A 20,139-nucleotide genomic window follows, 5' to 3' on the forward strand; every position below is an offset into this window, starting at 1 on the left:
CAGTTTTAACTAAAACAAAACTAGACACCAAGAAAAATAATCTCAAGCAAATTAATAAATGCAGCAGTTTTGTTGACTATCACTGATAACAGATTAAGTGCCAAACAATATACTTATATGCTTTCAGTATCCAAATGTCTATTGAATCAGTCATAGCTAGGCCACAAAGAGCAGCTAGGTTACTGATACTGTCTCACAGAATTGTAACTCTTTATACACTACACTAGAATTATACAGTAGTATAAAGGAATATTTAAGAGCCTCAGGGAATTAGATGTTCAAATACAAAACAGGAAAAAGGCACACGGAAATGGGGCTAAGGACTCTATACTGGTTTCAAACTTACCAAAACACATTCTGGAGGATACAGTCATATGTGTACTCTAGGTGGCCAAAGCACATATACTCAGTACTGGTAACGGCCATCAAGAGGCAAAGAGATAGAATCCACATTGTTCTTCTGAATCAGAAGCTTGACTACTGGACTAAGTCTCAGTTTCCTTTCCAGAAAACTGACAAGTGCTTTTCCCAAGGAGGATGAAGAGTAAGATCCTTCTAAAACTGTACACACATTCCTATCCTCCTTTCTGAAATGGAGACCCCTACCCCAGCTTAAAGGTCTGGAGGCACTGTTCCAAGACTTTACCACCATGTTGGAAAGGTATGCTAAGCACAACACTCCACAATATCCCACTCCTTCAGCATTTCTAGATGGATCTTATACATGGCTACAGCTTTGATACAGTGGAGCTGGTTTATTGCTGCACTGACCTCCGTCAAACAAAACAGATCTAATTTCACCATTTGCGTCTGTTAATGCTTCCTTAGAGGACAGCATATCAAGACATATTCAGGAGTAATGCATAGTGTTCCTTTCTCCTTTTAGTAAATTCTGCAGTCAAGAGTAGTGAGTTTTGCTTATAACAGAAAAATAATGTCTGTTTTTCCCCTTTAAAGTCCAGGCCTGAATTCATGTGGAGTTCTTCTCACCTCCCAAAAGATAAAGTGCTCAGACTGATGGCCTGCCTGCATGTCCCTTACGCCTTTGCCAATAGTTGTGATCTGAAAAGTGTTCACAATGATTAATCCATTTATTTAGAAAAATAAAGGTATTTCCTAACAGTGCCAGCATTAAGACGTTAAAGAGCTTGCATAAGATGACATCTACAAAGTGTTTAAATCACAATCCACAATAATGACAGTATGTTCTATTTTTATCCTACAATTATGTGCCAGTTAAGAAATTCATGTACATTTACCTGGTTGTAAACTAAATTCCATTGTTCAGTGAATACAAGAGATCTGAATTAAGAAATAATGCATTAAAAGTTTGAAATTTTTAGTCTTACCTTTTTCAGTGATCAGCTGTCGGGCAACTTCCTGCTGAAACCTTTCTAAACTCTCTGTATCATATTTCATATGGAAAAGTATTAAGAATGGAAGACCTTCTTCTGTTAACTCCTAGTAAAACAATATATTAAAAAATCAGACAGAAAGGCTCCCTTACTGCATTAAATGGATTTTCAATATAACTGAAGTCAAAGGAAAAGCAATCGGTGAACTAGTGAATCAGGTTTAAATCAAGCAATCCTTTTCTGCTCGGAGCATGTAATGCTAAAACAAACTTGTCTGCCAAAAACAAAAAAATATAACTTTTTTGTTGTTTTAAGTAAGAAAACTTGACTTTTTAATACATTTATTAAATTACCACTTGAGACACCGGCAAGCATACATTAACATAAGGAAACAAACCATATAAAAATGTTCTCAGTTAATTATAAATCATGTATGTTTTTTTTTATAACAATCAGTCCCACATTACATAAATTGCTCAATTCCTGCCTTCCCTTAAACTTCACTCCTCCTGAACATCACTTTGCATATACTGTTCCCATACTTTCCATTTATTTCTATGCAATTTGCTCTTTCACTTTTATAAAGATCCCACATCCATTTTTTGTACTTCTGTTACAATATTCAACACTCCAAATACAGTTGGTTTATTTACTTATTTATTTACTAAGATTTGATTACAGGGAAACTACGGCTGGGTAGAAGCCCATTTTCAGCTGAAGCCGGGGAGAAAAGCTCGAAATTATTACAAAACATTTAAGAAACGTAACTTTAGCCTTTGATTTCTATTTTGTAGTAACTGCTTTTTTGGCAGACACTAGAATTAAACTTAACAAGGTCTTACTATGTCAGGGTAATTCAGATCCTGATCCCAGCTCAAGAGAATAAATTTCTTAGTTACACCCATTTGCTCACCAAATACATCTGAGAGAGCATTCTGTAGGGAATTTACAAAATCTGCCAACTCATTACACTTCCAAAACATATAACAGTTACTACTTCCCCATTACAGCACCAACATTTGCGAAATGCCTGAGAAAAAATTATTTTGAAGTTTGCTTGAGGTACAAAAATATCTATGCAAACACCACCAAGCAAAAAAGCTTCTGGACTTTGTTGCATACTTAGGAGGCATACATATGCCCTCCCATTGTTCCCTTATAAACTGCTTATCCGATCTCTCTTTCCAATCTTTTCTAACCCCCTCTTGATGGATTCTTATGCAATATTTTATAAGCCCTACTAATTTATTCCATTTTTAACAGCAGCTTCTGTTCTAGATTAGACTAAACTCTACCAGAGCAGATCTTTCACTTAGGATTCCCCTATCCCTTTCTCGTTGCCTACAATCTGTTATCAATCCCTGTTAAGGAAGGCAGTCTCTAGCCTACAGTCTTAATGTCTTCTTGGCTTCATCCCATCCTATTACCTTTCCCTGTCTAGTTATTTGTTCCCTGTTCATTGATTCCTTTGTCAGTTTTCTCCAATAAATTCCAGCCCCCTCTTACCTATTCTCTCTACCTCTACTTGAAGTCATCCCTAGCAGCAAAATCTACTTTCTCTATTCTTATGTTGGCTTACTTCTTAGCATACTTTATGAATACAATATTCTGTATGGCTGTTATTTTCCTTAAGGATCTGCATCCAAAATCTTAGTCTGTCCTTATTTATCAAATTTCTCCCTGCTTCATCATTATCCCTTTCCACTTTGAATTATAACTCCTGCTTGTGTTATGTATACAAGCCTTACTTTTGCAGCTCTAAAATATCCTTTCATAGGTTCATGCCTGAAGGCATTTTTAGCCTATCCAGAATGTGGTGGCTTTCGCCACCTCCTTAGATTAGTTCCCTGTGCCTCTGTCCAACACAGCCACTGAAGTGATCCCTGGGGTAAACTTTGTTTCCCATCCACTCGTCAAGGTTTCTCTTGAAGAGTGTTAGCGAGGAGCTCTGCCTAATGTAGACTGGAATCTTGTTACAAAGCATTGGAAGTCTCTGGGACAGGAATCTATCCCTCCAGCATGTCCTATTTATGGTTGTGGTGAGGTTTAAATCCCTAGAGCGAGTGGCTTGAGGGGATATGGTTTTCTTTAGGTAGAGCAGGTCCATCAATTCTGGGTTGGACATGGTCTTGTATGTCAGGCAGAGATCACCTCTGAGTAGGCGGTATGCAACTGAGTACAGCTGGAGTTTCTTCAGTCAAGCTGCATAGGGCATCTGTATGAGGCCAGTGATCCTCTTGGTGAGGTACTTCTGTGGTCTTTCCAGCTGTTGCAGGTGTCTTGTAAGGTACATTCCAAATGAAACATTGTACTCTATGATGGGTTTGATGTGTGATGAGTAGAGGGGCACAATGACCTCTTTTGATCTGGATGTGAACCCTTTTGTGATTAGGTGGGCCACATAGAAGGATTATCTAACCACTTTGGCAATGTGATTATAAAAGGAGAGATTACTACCTACTTGGGTTCCCAGATCCCTTATTACGTTTTCCTCATTTACGGGACTACCACCTATGTGGTAGTTTGTGGGTACTTTATTTCCAAAGGGGATGACTATGCACTTTTTGGCATTTAGCTTGAGGCCATGATTTTGACACCAGGTATCCGTCTCAATGAGACCCTTTTGGAGGATGTGTGTGTCAGTCGGAGAGTCAATTATAGCTCCTAGTTTGCAGCCATCTGCAAACTTGGTCAGCCATAGTCGTCTTGTGCTTGCCTGTACCTCTGAGAAGTATATGCCGAACAGGAGGGCGCCTAGGACTGAGCCCTGAGGAATGCCACTTGTAACCGGTTTACCGTCGGACCTAGCTCCCACAACTCTCACCATGTGGGTTCGGTCCATGAGCCAGCTGGCAAACCATCTTGTGATGTAGGGACATATGTTCAGGCTGGTGAGCTTGTCTATAATACCAGAATGGGGAATGGTGTTGAAGGCCTTTGCAAGGTCTAGGTAGGCTGTGTGTACCACCTTTCCCTCGTCTATAGCCTTAGTAACTGTCTCAAAGAAGTCCACCAGGTTCAGGAGGCATGATCTGCCATTAAAGCCGAACTGGGTAGGGTCCAGTGTTTGCAGGTTCCCAATGTCTCTGTTAATGAGTTCCATGATGATGCGCTCCATAGCCTTGCAGACCAAGCTAGTCAGGGGTCTGTTGTGGCTCCACCTTTGTGGAGCGGAATAACTGTTGCTGTGCGCCACTCTATGGGTACGTAGCCTGTGGAGAGGCTGAGTTTGAACAGTGTGTTTAGGTGAGGGGTTAGTTCGTCTATGAGCTAGTGTAGGACGCAGCCTGGGACACCGTCCGGTCCCATTGATGCAGTTTTTTGGCTTTGGAGAGGGCTGTTTTAACTTGTGTCTCTGTGATTTCAGGGGCTCTACATTCTTCTGGTATGGTTATGGGCCCTTTTGGGGGTGAGAGGGGGGTGAAGTTTGCACTGAACCTGCAAGGATATTGGCGATATCGGTCGGTTCAGTGTAATTTGTGCCATTCTGCACTAAATCCAAACAGATCTAAGCATTGCCACTTAGATTCTTGACATAGCTAAATAATGCCTTGTGGTTTTCTTTGGAATCCTTGGCAATTTTTCTTTCGAAGCTCGCCTTGGATGATTTTATGAGGGATCGTAGTTTCTTGCTGATACTGATCAGGGATATCTTCCCTTCTTGGGATTTTACTCTTTTCTGTACTAGTTTCCTCCTTCAATTGTATAGTTTGTTTATGGCAGGGGTCCACCAGACTGGTTTCCTTTTCTTGGAGGAGTGAGTCTTGGTTTTGCTTGGGATAGCACAATCCATGCACTCTTGTAGGTGCCCGTAGAATGCATTAGTAAAGGATTTTGCAGCTTGGACAGCATTATCCTTTAGCATGGGGGCTTTGAAACTTTCCACCTCTGTCTTAAGTAACATGAAATTTGCTTTTGAAAAGTTTTTCACGGTGGTTTCCTTGTCTGGGTGGGGGGGGGGGGGGGGATGTGAATATTCAAAGTGGTTTGTTTATGGTCAGATCTAACCAGCGATGGTTTGACCTCCAGTGTGGAACATCGGTCGCCCATGTTTGTGATGACCAGGTCCAATATGTTGTCACCTCTGGTGGGAGTGTTGACGAGTTGATCCAGGGCATTTGAATTTATAAATTCTAGGAAATGTTGGGCAAGGGAGTTACTTGAGTAGTTCTCCCAGTTAATGTTTGGGTTTATGTTTCCCAGTGTTTCCAGAAATGCGGAATGGGGTCCTGGGACAAGTTGGGTGATCTGTAGCAAGCTACAATTTGAATTGCAATTTTGCCCATTGTTAATTGCATGTGGATGATCTCTGAAGCATCGTGCTGTGCCACTAACCTGGAAGTGTGGGTATCCTTGATGAATATGGATACGCCCCCGCCTTTTGTATTTTGGTCCGGGTTTTGTGGCCGAAATGTATGGTATGAGCTGTAGCCTGGTAGTGCTGGTGTGCTCTCTGGACCCTTAACCCAGGTTTCTGTTACTGCACATATACTGAGGAGTGCCTCGAGTGCGTGCATTTTGAGGTTTAGACTTCTGGCATTGAGTAGCATTACCTCAGTTTTTTGTTACTTGTGCTATTTATGGCGGTGGGTGTCTTTTGAGCCTTGCCTAAAAAAGGCACTATGGGGTGGGCAAGAGCCTTGGCCAGTATTCAAAAGCCTAAGGGTGACAGGTGCAAGCAGTCTCTAGCGAAGCAGCGTGGCTCGTTGAGCATGTCATCCCAGGCAGACAGACACTGGATCCCCTTTGAATGACACCAGAAAAGTACAGTTGTGTACCTACCATAAATGTAGATGTTCGAGTGTATTCACTGTTGCAGTCATTAAATAAGAAGTTATGTAATCACCATAATGTTCCATCTGAGTAGGTAGACTTCATTTGTCTTCAACCTTTGGGAATCGGATCCGAGCCGGCAATCTTTCATAGCTTAGATCCGAGCTCCTAGCTCCTCCCCTTCACCCATAATCCCCTGCCAACCCTGACTGACCTCAGATCAAGTTTGCCCATAACCAATAAGGCTGACAAAGGAAACTAACTACCTTCCTTAAAGGGCAGAGTAAAAACCTCTGGCCAAATAACATCCGAAGGTCAGGGGGAAGGAGGGTGGGACGGTTGCAGACAAATGAAGTCTACCTACTCAGTTGGAATGTTATGGTGAGTACATAACTTCTTAATCTGAAGTAGTTAACTTCATTTGTCAGCAACCTTTGGGACAGAGTCCCCAGCTACCTGTACCTTGGGCGGCCTTCATGGAAGGATGTTCCGGAGCACTGCAGAGCCAAAGGATGCTCTCCCTCTAGAGATAAAATCCAATTTATAACGGTTGATGAAGGTATGAGGTGAAGCCCAAATGGCTGCTGAGCAAATATCATCCAGGGGTACTCTAGACCGAAAGGCAGCAGAAGTAGACATGGACAGAGTAGAGTGGGCACGGACTCCCTGAGGTGCGGGCCTGCCAGAACTTTCATAAGCCAAAAGGATGCATTGTGAAATCCACCTCGACAAGGTGACCTTCGACACAGATTTACCTAAGTTAAATTTGGCAAAGGAGACGAACAACTGGTCGGATTGTCTATGACCAGCCATTCTATGAATGTAAAAATGCAGCTGTCTATGCACATCCAAAGAATGTAGTTTGTATTCTCCTTTGTTCTGGTATTCAGGAAAGAAAACTGGCAGATTAATGGATTGGTTAATATTTGCCTCGGAAGCAATCTTAGGAAGGAATGAGGGATTGGTCCTGAGGTAAACCCTATCCTTGTGGAAGGTCAAGTAAGGAGGTTTTACACACAGGGATTGAAGTTCAGTGACCCTCCTAGCTGAAGTAATAGCGACGAGAAAGGCTTTTTTCCATGACAAATGTTTGAGATCAGCTGAAGCTGCAGGTTCAAAGGGGGGAGCTGTCGAGGCCTGGAGTACTAATGTCAAATCCCAGGGAGGCACTACTTCCTTTATTGGAGGTCTGAGTAGGAAGGTGCCCTTCAGAAAGGTCTTACATAACTTTGTGGTGATCAATGGACCCAGTTCATGTCCCACGTGGTAATGAGAGATAGCTACTAGTTGAACTTTAACTGTGGAACAGCTAGCCCCCTGATGAAAAAGCCCTGAAAGGAAATCCAAAACGGCGGGCAACGGAGCTGTGAAAGGGTCTAGGTTCTGACGCTCTGCCAAATAGCAAAACGTCTCCATTTACTCCTATAGACTTTCCTAGTAGAAGGCTTGTGTGCTGCTACTAGGATAGCTTTAACTGGGGAAGAGATACCAGGAGTCCTAGCTATGAGTGGAACTGGAGAAACCAAGCCATAAGCTTGATATTGTCCAGGTTCGGGACTGGGAGGCCTAGGGGGTGGGAAATCAGATCCGGGAGGGGAACTAGAATCCAAGGCGGATTCACCAGATGAGACCAGAGGTAAGGGAACCAAGCTTAACGAGGCCTGAATGGGGCAATGAGGATCATTTTGCTCCCCAACCGACTGGCTTTCTGTAGAAGCTTCAGCATCAGAGGTAGAGGGGAGTAAGTATAGAGTAGACCGGGAGGCCAAGCATGCACCAGAGCGTCTTTCGGGTATTCCCTGGTGGGGGGAATCAGAGCGAAGTAGCTGTTGCATTTCGTGTTTGAAGGAGAGGCGAAGAGATTGCAACAGGGTTGCCCCCATACGGCAAATAACCGCTTCGCTACCTGGGGATTGAAAGACCACTCTTAAGGAGACAGAATGGTGCGACTGAGTTTGTCCGCCAGGATGTTGGACCGTCCCGGAATGTGCTTTGCAATTAGAAAGCGGTTGGTGGAGATCGCCCATTCCCACACTCTCATAGCTTCTCGACAGAGTGAGTAGGACCTGGTTCCCCCGTTTGTTGATGTACCAGACCACCAACATGTTGTCTGACTGAACTGCAACTGTTCCTGTAGGAAGAAGGCTCTGAAGTGCCTGCAATGACAACAGCATTGCCCTCATCTCTAGAACATTTATATGCAATGAGGTCTCTGTATCGTTCCACGTGCCTTGGACCATCCTGCCCGCATAATGCCCCCCCCCACCCGAGGCGAGAGGTGTCCATGGTCACCGTGGCGAGTGGAGGGGCCATGGAAAAAGGGCGTCCCGCTTGGAGGTCCGGTGATTGTAAGCACCATGTGAGAGCCCTTTTGCAAGCCTTGCTGAGGGGAATGGGGTGACTGAGAGGGTATCGACGGAAGAACCATTGGACTTGGAGAGTCCACTGCAAAACCCTCATGTTCAGGCGAGCCATGGGTAGCAGGGTAATTGCGGCCGCCATGGAGCCCAGCGCCCTCAGGACCAATCCCGCCGGGGGAGCCGACGATAGTAAAATGGCCCGCACATGTAGCCTCAGGGTGTGAAGTCGCTCGGTGGTTAAGAAGGCTAGTAAGTTGTTGGTGTCTAATCTGGCCCCGATAAAGTCTATCACCTGAGTCAGGTTGAGAAAGGATTTGTCCGTGTTGACGGTGATCCCCAGCCGGGGAGCAAGGTGGAGAAAGTAATTCCTGGCTGAGCAGAGTAGATGCCTTGTTGGAGGGGTCAGGAGCCAGTCGTCTAGGTATGGAAACACCTGCATTCCCTGGAGCCTCAGGTGGGCCGCTATCACTGCTAATACCTTGGTGAACACCCTGGGGGCTGAGGTGAGACCGAAGGGAAGGACCCTGAACTGATAATGACTGGCTCCTAGCTGGAAGCGGGGAAACCTCCTGGATCGTTTGTCCATCAAAATGTGGTAATATGCATCCTTGAGGTCTATCGAGCACATCCAGTCGCTCTCCCGCAACAAGGGGAGAATGGATTGAAGGGTGACCATCCAGAACTTTTCTTTGGTTACTGACAGGTTCAGGAGGGACAGATCGAGGATTGGCCTTAGGGCCCCCATCTTTTTGGCACCAAAAAGAACCTGGAGTAGTAACCCAATCCGAACTGGTCTGGGGGGACGTGTTGGATGGCTCTTTTTCCTAAGAGCTGCTGAATTTCCGCAGCTGCAGCCTCCCTCTGATCGGGTGGGATGTCAGGGAGGCGTTTGGGTTGGTGAGGGTTGTGAGAAAAGGGAATTTGGTATCCTCTGGATATGATGCGAAGCACCCAGCGGTCTGTTGTGATGGACTCCCAAGCTGCCAGGTGCCTCGAAAAACATCCCCCGACTGCCTCCAGAAAGGAGCAGTCAGGCAACCCCTCAGGGTCGCTGGGTGGGCCGGTCAGAGAAAGCTTCTCTGGACCCACCATTCCCCGGGCCCCCCTCTGCCTCTAGGGCAGCGTCCACCCTGTCCTCCTCTGCCATGGAAGGACTGGGGATCCGAAGCGGACTGGGATTGTTGCGACTTCCAGAACCACATCTTCTTCTGTCCCTTTTGGTTCTTGGAGAAGGACCTCTGGGGAGCAGAGAAGCGGACTCCGACGGCAGACGTCTTCCCGTCCTTTTCGCTCTGGACCAAAGTCTCGCGAACGGTCTTGCCAAACAAGGCAGAACCATCGAAAGGGGCATTCGCAAATGACGCCTTGAAGGATTCCGCGAAATTGCAATGCTGGAGCCAGGCCTGACGTCGCATGACAAGGCCTGCTCCGCTGGCTCTAGCGGCTCCCTCTGTGGCGTGGGACAACAGCCGCATAGAGGTGTTAGATTTTGACCTGAGAGTGGCCATCCGAGTACAACCGTTTGTCCTCCACCGACATGGACTCCGGGGGTGACGCAGCGTACTCTTTGATAAGGTCCCGCTGCAGTCGAATAACATGTGCCATGTAGTTCACAGACCTCACCGAGAAGGTCGCTGAACTAAAAGCCCGCTTCCCTAAACGGTCCATCAAACGGGACTCCATGCTCGGTGGATGGACCGAGGGACTCTCCTGAGCTAATTCCCTCTTGGTGGCCACCGCCACCAACATGGCATCTAAGGGGGGACCCTTGCTCCAATGGGACCTCTTGGAGGGTGGACTAAGGATCTTGTCCAGGCATTTGGGGACTGGCTCCAGTGTCCGGCTCCTTCCACGCCCTAGTGGTAATAAGATCCATTAAGGGGTCAGGTGGAGGGGACACCCAAGAGGTAGATGGGCCTGCTTCGAATGCCTCCAGGAACACGGATTCATCCGAGGAAGCCTTGGGGCAGACCACCCCCCTCTTATCCTGAGCATTTCCATGAAGTCTCCAAAGGAGACATCCTCGGGGGTGTGACCTAGGGGAGCCTTCCCCTTCATCCAAATCCGTGTCATCAGTCAAGGACTCGGGGGAGTCCACGTGCCTCCTCTTGCACTTTCGCTTGTGAGGGACGTCCTCGGGGGGGCTGTCCAAGGACGTCTCACCAGCCAAGTCCTGTTCCAAGGGAACGACCTGGGACATCGAAGCAGGCTGTCCCTGGGGCCGGGTGATGGAAGCCGGACCCAACAGAGAGGGAGTGCGGGGCGGAGCCGAAGCAAGGACCGGGGGCCTGGAAGCACTCGACATTGCCCTCTCCACCACATCGAAAGCCGAGGGAGAGCCGCTCTCTCTGGGATCCAAGAGTAGATCCTCGCTCGGATCTGATGGATGGATCGGGGTCGGTGCTGAAACCATCGGATCTGACGGACCAGTGTGCTCTGACCTAGATGGAGCCGAAGACACACTGATTCCCTCGGATCCGACGCTCAGCCCACGGCTCAGAGAGCCAGGATCCGACAAAAACGGACCCGACAGGCTCGAGGGAAGAGTCGGCGCCGAAGTACCCGATACTGTCGGCGCCGACCCACCTCTGGCTCCAAGGCTGCTCTGCTCCGAAGGCTCCGAACCGGGAAGTGGGGTCGGAGAAGTTAGCTATCGGGGCAAAGAAAGGTGTCGAGCTCCCCCGCGGGAGGGGGGGGAGGCAGAAGCACTCCCATCTGCAGTTGGGCCTGGGAAACCTTCGCATCATCTGGTCCAAATCTGCGTCGGAAAGGCTGCGAGTCGATCTCGACGAGGCCACCGAGGCTGGCCGGGAATGCCACCTCGATGACCTCGACGGAGATCGGGTCTCCTCCTCCTCGGGTGAGAAGCACGGAGACCGGATCCGAGAAGGGGGAGACCGGGAAGCCCTGGAGGGAGAAGACCGCTTAGCCGGGGGAGGCCTCGGCCCGCCACTTGTGGTGCTTCTCCCTCCTTTTTTCTTTTCTGGCCTCCCTCTCCTCCAGAACTGCAGCGGGAGTTTGAGTCCTGACCGGAGGGAGAGAGGCAGGAGTGGTGGCCGCCGCCGAAGCCGGGGAGGAGGCCACAGAAGCTCCGGAGGCCGAAGCCGAATCCGGGGGCAAAGGTCCCGCTAGGATCAGCTTCGACCTTCGGTCCTTCAGTGCCCTGGGGTTGAACGCCGCGCAGATGGAACACCCAGAGGAAAGGTGTTCAACCCCAAGGCACCTCACACAGCGAGTGTGGCCATCCGCTGGGGAGAGCTTATGGCCACACTCGCACTTGGAAAATAAGAAGTTATGTACTCACCATAACGTTCCATCTGAGTAGGTATCTTCATTTGTCTGCAACCTTTGGGACACGGATCCGATCTCGGATCCGAGCCGGCAACTTCTACCACAGCATAGATCCGAGCTCCTAGCTCCTCCCTTTACCCATAATCCCCTGCCTACCCTGACTGACCTCAGATCAAGTTTGCCCCACAGCACAGCTGATAAAAGTATCCCAAAGGGAACAGATGCAAAGAACCTCAAGAACGATCATTTTGGTCAGGGGGAAGGAGGGGGGGGGGATGGTTGCAGACAAATGAAGATACCTACTCAGATGGAACGTTATGGTGAGTACATAACTTCTTAATTTGAAGTAGGAACTTCATTTGTCAGCAACCTTTGGGACAGAGTCCCCAGCTACCTAAATCTTGGGTGGCCTTCATGGAAGGATATTCCGGAGCACCGCAGAGCCAAAGGACGCCCTACCTCGGGAGAAAACATCTATTTTATAGTGGCTGATAAAGGTGTGAGATGAAGCCCAAGTGGCTGCGGAACAAATGTCATCTAAGGGAACCCTAGCTTGAAAGGTTGCCGATGTGGCAACGGCCCTAGTAGAATGAGCATGGACTCCTTGAGGTGCAGGCCTTCCCAAGCTCTGATATGCTAAGAGAATACAACTCGAGATCCATCAAGAGAGAGAAACTTTAGAAACTGGCTTTCCGAAATTACTTTTGGCAAAGGAGATAAACAACTGATCGGATTGCCTATGATCAGCAGTTCTATGAATATAAAAACGTAGTTGTCTGTGTACGACTAAGGAATGCAGCTTGTACTCTCCTTTGTTTTGAAAGTTGAGGAAAAACACTGGGAGATTGATAGATTGATTAATGTTCGCTTCTGAAGATACCTTAGGTAGGAAGGACGGATTGATCCTGAGGTAAACCCTATCCGGGTGAAAGACCAAATATGGAGGTTTGACACAAAGAGCTTGCAATTCCGATACTCTTTTGGCTAAAGTTATGGCCACCAAAAAAGCTGTCTTCCAAGAGAGAAATGTGAGATCAACCGTGGCCGCCGGTTCGAAAGGGGGACCAGTCAAGGCCTGTAAGACTAGGGATAAATCCCATGGAGGTACCACCTCTTTGACTGGAGGCCTAAGGAGGAAGGTACCTTTGAGGAAGATCTTACACAGTTTGGAAGTGATAAGAGGGCCAGACTCTTGCCCCACGTGATAGTATGAGATTGCTGCAAGTTGTACCTTGACTGTGGAAGAACTAGCCCCCTGGTGAAAGAGAGAGGTTAGAAAATCTAGAACCGCCTTCGGGCCATAAAAGGGTCTAAACGACGGTGTTCTGCCCAGATGGAGAAGCGTTTCCACTTACTCCGATAAACCTTCCTGGTGGAAGGCTTGTGAGCTGCTACAAGAATGGCTTTGACAGGTGATGAGATCCCGGGAGTCCTTATGAGGAGTGGAACTGGAGAACCAAGCCGTCAGCTTGAGGTTGACCAGGTTCAGAGTCGGAAGATCGAGAGAGTGAGAAATGAGATCCGGGAGGGGATCCAGAATCCATGGTGGATACACTAGGTGAGACCATAGGTAAGGGAACCACGTCTGACGAGGCCAGAATGGGGCAATGAGGATCATCTTGCTCCCCAGCTGACTGGCTTTCTGCAATAATTTCAACATCAGGGGAAGAGGAGGGTAAGCATAAAGCAGACCAGGAGGCCAAGCATGAACTAGAGAGTCTCTCGGGGACTCCCCCGGAGGGGGGATCAGAGCTAAGTAATCGTTGCATTTGGTATTTGAAGGAAAGGCAAAAAAAATTGCTCTGCAATTTGTAGCATGTTACAGGCCACCCTCTCAAACTCAGGAACCTCACATGGCCTTCCTGAAAACATTGGAGGGGATAAATGTATCTCCAAACACCATCATACTAGGTGACTTCAACTACCCTAATATAGACTGGGAACACTACTCAAGCCCGAACACTCTAACCCAAAGATTCCTGGAGTTCATAAACTCAAATGCCATGGAACAACTAGTCACCATCCCCACAAGAGGTGAAAACATACTTGATCTCATCATCACGAACATGGGATCAAAATGTTCAACACCGAAGTATACCCTCACTGGTGAGATCAGATCATAAACTAATCTCGCTGGAGGTCCTCATCCCGCCCCCACCTGAAACAAAAAGACCACAGTGAAAAACTTCTCAAAAGCCGATTTCACACTTCTAAAACTAGTGTGGTCTCCTTTAAGGCCCCTGAGCCAGTGGTAAACATTACTCAAACCGCTGAATCACTTACAAATGCCTTCTACCAGCACCTACAGGACTGCATGGATCAGGCAATCCCAAACAAAACTAAGACTCTCTGTACCAAAGGCAAGCGCCAGTCTGGTGGACCCCAGCCATAAACAAGCTCTACAACAAAAGGAGGAAGCTACTACAAGATAGAGCAAAATCCTTGAAAGGTAAGACACCTTTGATCATTATAAGTAAAAACTAAGAGCTCTCATAAAATCATCCAAGGCAAATTTTGAGAGAAAAATCGCCAAGGACTCTAAAGACAATCATAAGGCCTTCTTTAGCTATGTTAGAAACCTAGGAGGAAACTCCCAGATATGCTCAGAATTAGTTCAAAATGATGTGAAAATTACTGAACCTACACACATTGCTAACATACTGGCTGACAGGTTCAGTGCAAACTTCTCCCCTCCCCAAAAGGAGAGATATCTATTCCAGAGGATTGTAGCCCCCAAACATCTCCAACGCCCAGGTGAGAACTGCCCTCACTAAGGCAAAAACACAGCATCCATGGGACGATGGTGTCCCCGGCTGTGTGCTTCATGAACTCAACGAGGAATTAAACCCACAGTTAGGACAGCTGTTTAATCTTAGCCTCACCTCAGGATACTCCAAGGAGTGGCGACTGTGGTCCCACTTCATAAGGGCGGTGCCTCCACAGACCCTGGAAATTACCGCCCCATTAGCTTGACAAGCCTTATCTGCAAAGCCATGGAGAGGATCATAATGGAACTCATAAATAAAGACATAGGGAACTTGCAGACTTTGGATCCAACCCAGTTTGGCTTTGTCAAAGGCAGATCCTGCCTCTTAAACTTGGTTGACTTTTTCGAGACAGTCACCAAGGCCATTGATGAGGGAAAGGCAGTCCATACAGCCTACCTCGACCTGGCAAAGGCCTTCACACAATACCCCACTCAGGTATCATCGAAAAACTCATCAGCTTGAATGTAAACCCATACATCACAAGATGGGTTGCAAACTGGCTAAGCGACAGAACCCACAGGGTCAGAGTTGCTGGAGCCATGTCAGACTCAAAGCCTGTCACAAGTGGTGTCCCACAGGGCTCAGTCCTGGGTCCACTCTTGTTCGGCATCTACTTTTCAGAAGTACAAGCAAACACAGGAGGGTTATGGCTGACAAAGTTTGCAGATGACTGCAAACTGGGCCATAGTCGAAAACACATCTGACACAGATATCCTCCAGAAGGGCCTCACAGAAACGGATAACTGGTGCCAGAGCCATGGCCTGAAGTTAAACGCCAAAAATGCATAGTCATACCCTTCGGGAAAAACAAGGTTACCCCTAGCTACCATATAGGTGACAATCCACTGAGCACAGAAAAGTCATCAGGGATCTGGGGACCCAAGTTGACAGTAGTCTTTCGCTTGACACTCATGTTGCTAAAGTAGTTAGGAAAACCTTCTATATCGCCCACCTGATCATGAAGGGATTCACATCTAGATCAAGGGAGGTCATCGCCCCTGTACTCATCACTCATTAGACCTATGATTGAGTACAATGCCCGCTCGAATGTATCTGACCAGACACCTGATGCAGCTTGAAAGGCCCCAAAAGTTCCTCACCAAAAGGATAAAGGGTCTCAAAATATGTCTTATGCTGCCCGACTGAAAGAACTCCAGCTTTATTCAGTCTCATACCGCTTGCTCAGAGGTGACCTGTGCCTGACATATAAGGCCATGTCAAACCCAGATTTGATGAATATGCTTCACCTCAAAAATCTAGATCCTCAGAACCACAAGGGCGGGAGACTTAAACCTTGACACGGTTATAAATAGAACGTGCTGGAGGGACAGATTCATCACCCAGAGACTCCCTATGCTGTGGAACAAAATCCCGGTACATGTGAGGCAGAGCACTGGCCTTGTTCAAGAGGAATCTTGACCAATGGATGGGAGATCGCAGATATACCCTAGGGATTACTTCAGTGTCACTGCTTGACAGAGGCACAGAAAAATGATAGGCATAGTTTTTATTCAAACTAAAGGGGTGGCGAAAGCCACATAACTATGGGCTAGGCTTATAAATGCCCTTGGGCAGATAGCCTAGTATGAACCTATGAACCTATGAACAAGGTTGCCCCCATTGGGCAAATACTTGCTCTGCAACTCGAGGGTTGAGAGACCATTCGTAAGGAGTCAGGATAGTACGACTGAGCCTGTCCGCTAGAATGTTGGACCGTCCCGGAATGTGCGTTGTTATGAGAAAGCGGTTGGTGGAAATCGCCCATTCCCACACTCTCATGACCTCGCGACAAAGGGGGTAAGACCTGGTTCCCCCCTGTTTGTTGATGTACCAGACGACTAACATGTTGTCTGTCTGTACTGCAATTGTCCCTACCGGGAGAGAGCTGTGAAGTGCCTGCAACGTCAAAAGCACCACCCTCATCTCTAGGACGTTGATATGCAAAGAGGTCTCTACGTCGTTCCACGTGCCTTGGACTGTCCTGCCTGAAAAATGCCCCACCCCACCCCAGGCGAGAAGCGTCCGTAGTCACTGTGTCGACTGGCGGTGGTAGTGAGAAGGGTAGTGAGTAGTGTGGAGATTGGGGGACTGGTGCCACCACACGAGCGACTCTCTGCAAACCTTGCTTAAGGAAATGGGATGAGACAAGGACCATTGTACCTGGAGGGTCCACTGCAGGACCCTCATGTTCAACCGAGCCAAAGGCAGCAGAGGGATTGCAGCCGCCATAGATCCTAAAGCCCTCAGGACCAATTCCGCCGAGGGAGTTTGCAGTTGAAGGATGGCCTGCACATGCAACATCAGGTTCCGAAGCCGATCTGGAGTCAAGAACGCAAGCATCTGTCTGGAATCCAGTCTCGCCCCTATAAAATCCAACACCTGTGTAGGGATCAGACAGGATTTGGTCATGTTGATGGTTAATCCTAATAGTGGAGCCAGACTGAGGAAATAATCCCTGCATGAACAAAGTAGATGCATTGTTGGGGCTAGGAGCCAGTCGTCCAGGTATGGAAAGACCTGAATTCCCTGGAGTCTCAGGTGGGCCGCTATTATCGCCAGGACTTTGAACACCCTGGGGGCTGAGGTGAGGCCGAAGGGGAGGGCCCTGAATTGAAAGTGACTGGCTCCCAGCCGGAAGCGGAGAAACCTCCTGGAACGCCTGTCCACTAGAATGTGATAGTACGCATCCTTGAGGTCTATGGAGCACATCCAGTCATCCTCCCGCAATAAGGGGAGGACGGATTGCAACGTGACCATTCAGAACTTTTCTTTGGGTACCGCCAGGTTTAGGAGAGAGAGGTCGAGGACGGACCTCAAGTCCCTCGTCTTTTTTGGCACCAGAAAGAACCTGGAGTAAAACCCTGATCCGATTTGATCTGGGGGGACGGGCTGGATGGCTCTTTTTTGCAGAAGCTGCTGAATTTCTGCAGCAGCTGCCTCCGTCTGACTGGGTGGTACGTCGGGGAGGCCTCTGATTTTGGGGGTTACGATAAAGGGAATTTGGTAACCTCTGGATATAATACGAAGCACCCAGCGATCCGTTGTTATGGACTCCCACATTGCTAGGTGCCTCGAAAAACGCCCCCCGACTGCCTCCAGAGTGGCGCAGCCGGGCAACCCCTCAGGGTTCTGCGTGGGCCTCTCAGAGAACGGTTCTCTGGACCCAAAATTCCTGGGACCCCCTCTGCCTCTGGGGCGGCGTCCTCCCTGTCCTCCTCTGCCACGAGAGGACTGGTTGTCCTGAGCAGACTGGGATTGATGCGATTTTCGGAACCACATCTTCTTCTGACCCTTTTGGTTCTTGGAAAAGGACCTCTGGGGCACAGAGAATTGGACTCCGACGGCAGACAAAGTCTTCCCATCTATCTCGCTCTGGACAAGAGTGTCGCGAATGGTTTTGCCGAACACTGCAGAACCATCAAAAGTGGCATTCGCGAATGACGCCTTAAAGGGTTCAGAGAAGTCACAGTGACGGAGCCAGGCCTGTCTCTCCTCATGACAAGCCCGACTCCGCCTGCTCTAGCGGCTCCCTCCATAGCATGAGACAACAGCCGCATAGAGGTGTTAGAAATAGAGCGGAGGGTGGCCATTCGGGAGGAGTACAGATCCTTGTCTCCCTCCAACATGGACCCTGGGGGGGAAGCAGCATATTCCTTAATTAGATCCCGCTGCATCCGAATAACGTGCGCCATGTAGTTCAAGGCCCTCATAGAGAAGGTCGCTGAACTGAAGAACCACTTCCCAAGATGGTCCATCGCGCAAGACTCCTTGCTTGGAGGATGAACAGTGGGGCTCTCCTGATCCAACTCTTTCTTGGTGGCTGCAGCCACCAACATGGCATCCACAGGGGGACCTCTGCTCCAGTGTGATCTCTCTGCAGGGGGGCTCAAAATTTTGTCCGGGCGCTTGGGGATAGGCTCTACGGTGTCCGGTTCCTTCCAAGCCTTAGTGGATATGAGATCCACCAAGGGGTTGGGTGGAGGGGACACCCAAGAGGTAGATGGTCCTGCCTCAAACGCCTCAAGGAATACGGACTCATCAGAGGAAGCCTTGGGGGCAGACCACCCACCCCTGATTTTGAGCATTTCCATGATGTCTCCCAAGGAGACATCCTCGGGGGGTGACCTAGGGGAGCCTTCCCCTTCATCTAAGTCCGTATCTTCGGTGAGACTCTCAGGGGAGTCTATGTGCCTCCTTTTGCACTTTGCCTTGTGAGGAACCTCCTCAGGGGGGCTGTCCGAGGAGTCCTCATGGGCTGTATCTTGTTCCACTGGAACTCCTAGAGGCGCTGAGGTAGGCTGCCCCGAGGGCCGGATGAGGGGAGCCAGGACCAGATGAGGAGGAGTGCGGGAGGGAGCCGAAGCCAGGACCGGAGGCCTGGAAGCACTCGACAGTGCCCTCTCCACCGCAGCAAAAGCCGAGGGGGAGCCGCTCTCTGACGGATCCGAGACCCGACTCCCACTCGGATCCGAAGTGGGGATCGGACCCGGCGCCGAGAACGTCGGATCTGAGGGACCAGTGTACTCCGACCAGGACGGAGCCGAAAGTACACCGAATCCCTCGGATCCAAAGCTCGGCCCACGGCTCAGAGAGGTCGGATCCAACAAACTTGAGGGAGCCGACGTGCCCAGCACGGTCGGCTCCGACCCACCCCCGGATCCAACGTGGCTCGGCTCCGAGTGCTCCGAACCCGGAATGCGGGTCGGAGAAGGAGCAATAGGGGCGAAAAAAGGGGTCGAGCTCCCCCCCGTAGGGGGGGGGAGGCAAGAGCACTCCCATGTGCATCTGGGCCTGGATGAATCTCCTCATCATCCGGTCCATGTCCGCATCTGACATGCTAAAGGTGGACCTCGAAGAGGCCACCGAGGCTGACCTGGAGTGCCGCCTCGATGACCTCAACGGGGACCGGTTCACCTCCTCCTCGGGTCCCGGGGAGAAACAAGGGGATCGAATCAGAGGAAGAGACCGAGAAGACTTGGACGGAGAAGCCCTCTTGGCGGGCGGGGCCGATGAAGAGTCCTCGGCCCGCCGCTTAAGGTGCTTCTCCCTCCACTTCTCTTTCCTGGACTCCCTATCCTCAGGAGCCGAAGCGGGAGGTTGAATCCCGGTCGGAGGAAGGGAGGCAGGAGTGATCGCTTCCGGGGGGGGTAGCGGTCACCGAAGCACCGGAGGCCGAAGCAGAGTCTGGGGGTAAAAGACCCAGCAGAACCAGCTTTGACCTACGATCCTTAAGTGCCCTGGGTTTGAACGCCACACAAATCACGCAACCCGAAGAGAGGTGTTCAACCCCAAGGCACCTAACGCACTGAGTGTGGCCATCAGCCGGTGAAAGCTTGTGACCACACTCGGTGCATTTAGAAAAAATGGCTTTAGGGGCCTCCGACATAACTAAAGTAAGCACACTCACTAGGCCCCTACACTCAAGACACACACACGCTACGACCAGCGGGGAGGGAGGAAAAAATTTAAATTAAAATTTAAGCTAAAAATAAGAAGTTTTAGCGTTAAGGGTAAACCTAACATGCACACACAACCACTCAATCAGAAGAAGAAAAATCTTTTTTTCTCACAAAATCGCCACGAGCTGTGGAA

The 20,139-nt window shown here is 49.0% G+C and overlaps 1 protein-coding gene across 1 annotated transcript in view; it reads right to left on the bottom strand.

Annotated features, from left to right (window-relative positions):
- The window catches only part of ERP44 (endoplasmic reticulum protein 44), an 866,037-nt gene that overhangs the window by 386,828 nt on the left and 459,070 nt on the right, over window positions 1-20,139 (bottom strand). The window contains exon 7 of the mRNA XM_044088913.1: window positions 1,350-1,461. Within this exon, the coding sequence (XP_043944848.1) occupies window positions 1,350-1,461 (112 nt within the window). The remainder of the gene's footprint in view (window positions 1-1,349; window positions 1,462-20,139) is intronic.

Source organism: Protopterus annectens, chromosome 12.part0, assembly GCF_019279795.1.
Source record: "Protopterus annectens isolate FY-2018-M chromosome 12.part0, PAN1.0, whole genome shotgun sequence".
Classification (NCBI taxonomy): Eukaryota; Metazoa; Chordata; order Ceratodontiformes; family Protopteridae; genus Protopterus; species Protopterus annectens.